This window comes from Elephantulus edwardii, unplaced genomic scaffold (assembly GCF_000299155.1).
Source record: "Elephantulus edwardii isolate Elephantulus edwardi_28Jun2011 unplaced genomic scaffold, EleEdw1.0 scaffold00057, whole genome shotgun sequence".
Taxonomy (NCBI): Eukaryota; Metazoa; Chordata; class Mammalia; order Macroscelidea; family Macroscelididae; genus Elephantulus; species Elephantulus edwardii.
In genome coordinates, this window is record NW_006399807.1 from 2,252,331 (window position 1) to 2,261,004 (window position 8,674).

General features: G+C 39.6%; 1 protein-coding gene across 1 annotated transcript; it reads left to right on the plus strand.

The window, feature by feature from the left end:
• Positions 1-3,647: 3,647 nt before the first annotated feature.
• Positions 3,648-5,768, plus strand: RGS4 (regulator of G-protein signaling 4). Its single transcript, XM_006887370.1, has 4 exons — positions 3,648-3,758; positions 4,038-4,099; positions 4,781-4,947; positions 5,371-5,768. The coding sequence occupies exons 1-4, from the start codon at positions 3,664-3,666 to the stop codon at positions 5,608-5,610; spliced, it is 564 nt and encodes a 187-aa protein (XP_006887432.1). The 5' UTR covers positions 3,648-3,663; the 3' UTR covers positions 5,611-5,768.
• The last annotated feature ends 2,906 nt before the right edge of the window (positions 5,769-8,674 follow it).

Sequence of the window (8,674 nt, forward strand, 5' to 3'; positions counted from 1 at the left end):
TTTCTCAAGAATATGTGCAGAATAGCCAGATAGAAGACGGATGCAGCTAATCCATTTCCTCTAGTTTTTATGCTGCTTTGGAAATTTCTTTCCCACTGTGTTATTATTTCCCTCTATTCCTCTTCACACTCCTGTTTGCTTGTGACACCAGAGAATTCAACTTGTGCAAATCGCTGTCTGGAGCTGATGATCCTGCCAACTCCCTTTTGAAAATTGTGAGGATCAGATCGTGGACTCTGCATAATAGGAGGTTTTTAATTCAAAAGAGGCTGTGCTTTGAGAGTTAGTCCCCAGTAAGTCTGTGGACTCTTGCTGCCACCTTTCTTTCCAAAAGGCAACTCTCTTTGACCAGGTTGTTGCAGACAATCGAATAAACTCCATGTTTTGCTGCACTTTAAACTCCTATTTATTTTTCTTTCCCTGTCTTGGAAATTCAATACTTCTAACACTCATTGAGACAATGTTAATTTTTTATTTATTTATTTTTTTGCCTGTATATCTACTTTGCTAGGAGGTTTTCTCCCCTTTATTCACTTTGCATGGCTGATGCGTCAGTCTTTTCTTTCTTATCTCTCTCTCCGGTCTGGAGGAAGCAGAGGGAGGCAGAGAGGAGTTAGAATTACAAAACTGCCATCTGATTGGCTGGAGGCTCCTGGCTGGGCTATAAAAGAGACTCCTACAGGCTTGATAGGGAGACGCTCTGAGGATTCCTACAGCGTCGCACCTGGAGAAAAGGCAAAGTGCTCTCTAAAACAGAAGCCACAGCTCCTTCGACTACATTACTTTTCTAGACGTGTTAACCTAATAGGATACAAGATGTGCAAAGGGCTTGCAGGATTGCCGGCTTCTTGCTTGAAGAGGTAAGAGCATTTTCAGCTACCAATAATGGAACTTTTGTCTAGACTTTGCTATTTACATATTCTGCTTGATAACCTAGTTCTTTGGGATTAAAATCAATGTACTAAGGAGGCTTCAGCTTCCAAATTTCCCTCTAAGATAAATTAGGAATTGTGATTTAAGAGGTGTTCTTCTTAAATTCCAGTACCTAGATGTTGTTTTACCTGACCTCAGTTTTGGGTTATTTTAATATCAAGCCTCCTAGGCAAACTTGCTTTCTAGTTTAAAAAGTGATAAGATATTTTAAGTTTACATAAATTGGTCTGTAATGTTCCCATCTGTGACGATGGCAATTTGAGCATGCATAGGATTGCAGCTGTGGGATTTCTGATGGTGTACTAGATTTGGGATTTTTTAAAGAGGAAGATGTTTTACTATGAGGCTTGGATATATTACCAGGAAGACAGTGTGCTTTCTGCATGGTGCTGCAGTATCTTCTACTGTTTATGTTCTTAAAAGCAAATCTTAGAATAAGAAATGAGTTTCCAAACTCTATCTCCCCTTTCTCTTTGATCCCATTTGTAAGTTGGCATAGTTTATGTAGGTGATTGAGAGAGAACGTTTTAACTGTTAACAAATCAATCAAGGCTTCTGTAGATCTCAACCTCTAGATGACGTTTTGTTTTGTTTTTCTTCAATGCAATTTCTGTTAAAAAAAATCTTACAGAAGTGCAGCTATTCATATAACTGGCTTTTTAAGAGGTCAAAATAATTGCTCTTAAAGTACATCAGTTAGAAACAAAGCCACCCAGTACCTATTATACTATTTAATTTGGAAGTTAAAAATAGAGAAATAAAAAGTTAATCTGGATTTATCTTACCTCCCTTCCTGTCCCTAGCAAATAGAGATCACCTTAAATTCCACTTTGGCAAAAATTCCATAAAGCACAGTTTTTGAGCATGACTTAGAAACTGATCTTTGAAATATTCTGTCATTGAGGATTATGAAAATATCTGTGGCTTCTTTGAAATGTAGCAGGATCTCATAGAGGACAGTGGCTTTCTAGCTGACCCCATTCATTTTCTGGAATGAATGGAGTAAAGTATGCCATGCTTAGGTTAACTCGCAGATGAGAGTAATCATAAATTACTGCAGTAGGGTCAGAACCAAGTTACATTCTGGTAAACATTTTTTGGAAGACAGACCAAAGATTAGCCCGAGAACTCAGTCCTAAAAGAGTTAAGAAACTAACACAGTGAGGTGAACTCAATGGCATCAGGGAGAACTGGAATACTTTTTCCTAGTGTGAGCACCTGAGCCTCCGAGGTGGCTACTGCTCAAGGTCACTTAGGTGGTCAGTGCCAGAACAAGGACCAAATCCAGGTCCCCTGACTCCAGTGACTTCTCAGACCATTTTGGTTTTGGTTTGTATTGTTCTATTGTGTTATAAAGGCAAGTAACTTATGGGTATTATTAAATGGGCATATGACGCTTCATGAAATGACCTTGCACTGGTAAATAACTATCAGTGCTCAGAAAGAATCAGGCACACATAGAAGTACAAAATGATTTTTTCTCGAAATGAAAAACAATTTACTTATCACCTTTGAATCAGTTTAGCCTCCATGATCAATCACCAGCATAAAAAGCAGAAGAGGAAAAACATTGTTGTGAAACAGAGAAAATACTATTTAAGGGACAGTCCAAGCACATAATGGACTTGTAAGGGAGAACTCACAAATATGACTACAGTATGTCAGTAGCCATTTAAATTTTTTTTTTTAATCTTTGTAGCTTTATTTTTCTAAGTAGCAGCAGTTGGTCATTCACGGCTTCTAAAATAGAATTTCACCTTTAACTGTGGTGTTGGGGGTTTTTTTTTGTAATTTAAAAAGTCCTCCAAATAAAAACACCAGCATGTTTTTATTTTTTTAGGAGGACTTTTAAACTCCTCAATGTAAAATTGGATTTTTTTTTTAAGTCCTTATAGAGTAAGTAAAAAGTCCTTAGCTACCTAGGAAACTCTGGCAATAAGTTAATTTCTCCATTCTAATGAAACAATCACCAACTCCAGTGAACACTCTTACTAGCTTCTCATTAAACCTCAAATGCAGCAGGAGGTTCCCCAGAGGAAAATAGAGAAGAGCTCAGCTATTAGCAATTTGACCTGCCATTTAGACCTACAAGCCAATATGTGCATTTATTACTCTTTTCCCCATTTCCCATTTCCCGCTGCTGGTACTGCACCCTTTACAGACTAAGCATTTCTCACAGCGTGATTTGCTTGCCAACCACTTCTTTGACAAGAACAGACTAGACAATTCCCAAGGTGCCCCTGTAGCTAGCTTCCTCTTGCTGCAGGCATAGAAATAGCAACCACTCACCAGAAGGTGGCGTGCTGTCAAGAGATACCATGTTTTGCAGCCTTTGCTTGCTTAGTTCCAATTAAAAAAAAGCCCCAAAGAGCAGTCATGTTTTCTAAGTGTCTTCATTCAGCATTCCAAAGTAATTTAAAAGATAGCCAGAATGATGAGTATATAGGAATGCCTGTTAAATAATCTGAAGGTTCAAAATTTCAGTTACTGACAACAAACCTGGGATATTATTCTGATCTTACTGTTTTTGTGCTCAAGTCAGACAGAAGCAGAAATGGAGACCCATAATCTGAGAACTTGTTCAAACTCTTATTCCATAAATAGACAGCTTATGCCTCCTGTACTCCAGTTCTGGACTTCACAAACCCTTTCTCACTAGGAAGTCTTGACAGGAGCTGAATAATAATTATTCCTTCTCTTTCTTCCTCTTCTGTGTACAGTGCAAAAGACATGAAGCATCGGCTGGGTTTCCTACTGCAGAAATCAGACTCCTGTGAACATAATTCTTCTCATGGCAAGAAGGACAAAGTTGTCATTTGTCAGAGGTAAGAGAAAAGTCCTTGGATATTAACAGATGAGGGAGATGTCCTGGGGGATAAAAGGAAATTATGTATCAGACCCCAATCAAGATGACTGCCATTTTCATGCTGATCAGAATTGCAATTGATATTTCCATACATCCAGTGAATAATAATAGTTCACAATTGAACTCATCATAAGAGTTGAGAGTAAAATTGTGCATGTTAGAAAGGGTTGTTTCTTTCTTATGCCAATTTTGTATGATGGTCTTCAAGTCACCAAGTCATTCTTTTTCTTGTCTCTAGGGTAAGCCAAGAGGAAGTCAAGAAATGGGCTGAATCTTTGGAAAACCTGATTAGTCATGAATGTAAGTTGGACACCTTCCCATCCTTCACCCCTCCTCTATCCTTCCAAGCCCCACTCCTCACCCCAGGATTAAGATAGAAGCACTCTGATTAAGACAAATTATTTCATTCTACGCTTGACTGAATAAGAACTGCAGAAAGGTCCACCTTCCTCCTGACATCCAGACTCAAGAGTACCTTTGAACTCAGTCTGCTTAAAAATTGGCCCACCCTCCAACACACTGTAGAACGTTACTATAGAAACTATGTGCAAAACTCACTATGTTGGGGGGAAAAGAAAAATATTGAGGGTAAAAACATTCTAAATATTCAAAGTTCTTGCAGAAACAATCTGGTTTTGGCTCCCAAATCCACCTTCACAAATGCTTGCTTCATTGGCATTCAGAATCTGATTGAGAATCTGGCATTCAGAAACAAAAATTCTGTCTTATTTATATCGTTTATCACTTCTTGAAAGATATTTCAAATCTGGAGCAAGCATTGCTAACTAGAACTGGAATTCAGTCAATACCAGACACAAATCAAGCTTACCTGATCCCATGTGACTCCCCAAATAGTTGGAAATAGGAAATTGCTTTAGCCCAGGCCTTGCTCCTCCAAGTACTTTAACATTTTTCTGAAATATAACATCCAAGACATTAGTCGGTGTCCTGACGACGGTGGTTCTTTGTTCTGTGTCTCAGGTGGGCTGGCAGCTTTCAAAACTTTCCTGAAGTCTGAATACAGTGAAGAGAACATTGATTTCTGGATCAGCTGTGAAGAATACAAGAAGATTAAATCACCTTCCAAACTAAGTCCGAAGGCCAAAAAGATCTATAATGAATTCATCTCAGTCCAGGCAACAAAAGAGGTAGGTTTTCATGGCAGAGAGCTTCCTGAATCTCAGTCAAGTTTTCTGAAACTAATAGGCCTTTAGATCTTATGAGTTAAAGAAAAAGATGTGATAATGACACTTGGCATTGTGATCTTGACCCCAAATCCATCTGTTAGGAAAAAATAAAAAGTTATTTCATCCAGATGACTTTGAGAACTCTTAATGAATTTCTCTGGTGAATCTTCCTAGTTGTGGGTGGTAACAAAGTACTGACCTACCTGCCTTTATGGAGGTGAACCTCTTATGCTCACTCACAGTGCCCACAGTGGAGCCTACACCTACATGTCCTTTCTTCCCCTTTTCTGGGGTGCAGGGATGGGCAGTCACTATTTAAAAAAGGCAGGCAGCCTCCTCCCTTCAGCAGGATGAGATGCCTAATGGATGACCTCTGCCCCTCAGGTGAACCTGGATGCCTGCACCAGGGAGGAGACAAGCCGGAACATGCTGGAGCCTACAATAACCTGCTTCGATGAGGCGCAGAAGAAGATCTTCAACCTGATGGAAAAGGATTCATACCGCCGCTTCCTCAAGTCCCGATTCTATCTTGATCTGACCACCCCATCCAGCTGTGGGTCAGAGAAGCAGAAAGGAGTCAAGAGTTCTGCAGACTGTGCTTCCCTGGTCCCCCAGTGTGCCTAATTCCCACTGGGGTGCGGAAAGCCAAGACTCTGTGCTCTGGAAACCAGAGGCCAACTATTGAGCTGTATTAAGCACCAATGCTTTGACCACATTGTAACCCCATATCCATGCTGCCTGGCATGTGTGAGCCACTCCCATGTAGAAACTAGATTTTGTTTTGGTGTTTTGGTGTTCATCAGGGCGGGACCATGTTCCAAAATTTCTTATAGGTTGCCGTTTGAGCAAGTATCCAAGCATTGGCCTTTAGGTTTGGCTTTTCAAAGATTGATGGCAGGTCTCTCCTCCCAACAGTTTGACTTCAGGGTGGTCACACTTCGTGTGACTGTCATATATGCACATGCACTCAGTTAGCTAGCACTTTCTCTATATTTGAGAGGAGGTTGATCTATTATAATATGTACATATGCATGTGTGTTGTATGTGTGTGTGTATATATTTCCACAAGAGAAGATGAGGAAGACCTGAAGTGCTCATTTTTAGAGTGTATGCATATATTTCCATGCTGGTTTTGATCCCTGATCTTTCAACCTGTATTGGAAGAGGGCAAACTGAACTAAACACCATGTAGCTGACCTATAGAAAGGAAAGAGAGAAAGAAAAGCTGGACTGGAGAAGGTTGATTCTGTGGGGGAAAAAAAACCTCTCTGTGTTTCACTGAAGAGAAATCTAAGGCACTTCATGCTTATTTTGACTACTGGCAGCTTCCAAATTGAGCAGTATATTAAGGAGCAAATATTATCAACACAGTGTTGCTTTAGGCTGGTCTTACCACTAGTGACACTTCTGAGACCTGAAGCTGCTGGCCTTCCCTTCCTCGCCAGGGTGCTGGAGGCGTGATTACTAGCAGCTGGGGTTAGGTTGGTTTGACATGGAGACGTGGGATACTTGATCTAAATGAAAAAATGTAGCTAAGGCCTTGCCAGCTCTGCTTACCATACCATCCTGGCTGTGCAGGGCATGCAGATGTCAAAGTCATTACTCTTCTCAATTTGTTTCCCTCTCCTACTCAAGGTGCTCTTCTCACTTGGTTTTTTTTTCTTGAGATCTTTGACCATCACATGAGGTTCTTGAACTCATTGTTAATTTTATTATTTTTTTATTTTTTCATAATGACTCTAGGCTGTCTCTGTCTACCATTAGAAGCCAGCAGCTCGGGAAAAGCTTACATTTTATAAAGGGGAACCATGTTTTTACAAACCAAAAAGCCCTCATATGTTTTCTCTTTTGAAGTAGAATCTTGTTCATTCCATTCCATATTTCAGGGCTAAAGAAGGCTCAAGGCATTTCTTTTTAGACCCTGAGTTGAAATGAAAAGGGGAAAATAATTCCATTGTTAGAACTACTGCTTGTAACTTTTCAAGGCACATGAAATACTTGAACATTTTTCATTTATGTTATTTATGATGACTTATATAATGTTTTTATTATTGTATTGTTTTATAAATGGAGGTGCAGGAGATCACCTGAATTTTTATTGAATGGCCAGGAAGTAATTTTCTTCTCATTCTTCTAAAACTACTGCCTTTGAAAATGCATACACGTACATACATATTTAACACACGCTGAGCTGATTTCTACAGCATAAATGGCACGCATGAGCACCTAAGTGGCTTCTCAGTCACTCTGGAGTGCAAAATAATGACCTGAGAGTGTGTGTATGCAAGCCCTATCATATACAAGTGTAGGCTTTCTCAATTGTACCTTTTTGACCCTTTGGCAACCTTATTCTCGATGTCCCCAGAATTCCTTATCCAAATTCTTTTCTTTTATACCTAGTTCCACAGTTTTATCTCTAGTTGACTGCCGGTTGTAAACATGTAACTCTTCTGGTCTTGCCCTTCTGTAACTGTCATGACTTTCAGATTGTATCTTTACTTACAGACTACTGTTTCACATGGGGGTCTGGGAGGTCATTCTGAATGAGAAGTAAATTATTTTATGTAATACATTTTTTTTCCAAGTGTGTCTTTTAGTTGCATTTTCTTGTTAGTTCATCACAATTTGACCTGGTATGCTTACCTGCTCGTGGTCCAGGCACAGAGGACTCTTTCCTTATGCATGCCTATTTCTACCATGTGCTATACAGGCCTCAAAGCGGATGCTTCCAATGAAACACACGATAATTATAAGAGTAAATAAACATTTCATACAAAAGTATGTGCTTGTAAACACATTAATGACCCACAGGGACATGGTATGAGAAGCAAAGCATCAGGGAGGAGGATGACTTTAGAAATAGCTCATACCAATTCTGGCAAAGAAACAGATCCTTGATATTTAATGCCTACCATTGCTCTGCCTGCTCTCAGAGCCAAGGCAGTGGTAAGACTTCAGAGAGTGGCTAAACAAATCCCATGGCTTACTTTCAGGTCCTTGATAGTTTTTTCAAGAATCAGTTTTCTCTTTCTTGAATAGATTATTATTATTTTTTAATCCAATTACCTCTTGACAGAGAGACAGTGGGCCAATGGGAGAAGAAGGTAGTGGAAGGGAGATATCTACTCTTGTTGTTATGGGCTGTTGAGTTGCCTGCCATTCATAAAGACAACAGGCCTAAACCGTTCTCTATCACGTGTCAATCTTCTATCTACCCCTATATGATAGAATCCTGGCCCAAGTGGCCCAAAATCCTTTCCCTTTTGCTGATTAACTTTCCTGGAAATGAAATCACAGAACTTTAGAATTTAACTCATCCGTATTCTGTTATAGCATGGAACCTCAACTCTTGCATTCTACATTTCCAATTTAGCAAAATATTAAGGGCAAAGGATCTTAAACACATTTAAGCAACAGATACTTTGAAGAATCTAATAAAAATATGAGTCATTTCCTGAGAAAACACACAAAATAATTCCCATTTCTCATAAATATTTAATTGGACATCTTTAAACAAATTCCAGCTCCTCGTGACACCACCTGACAGAGTAGAGCTGCCCTCGTGAGTTTTTCTTGACTGTTAGCTATATGCAAATAGAGCTCCATGTGTCTCTTTGCTCCACTGAGCTGCAAGTGGGTTTGAACTGGCTGCGTGTTGAACTGTGCCACCAGGACTCCTTTCCCATAC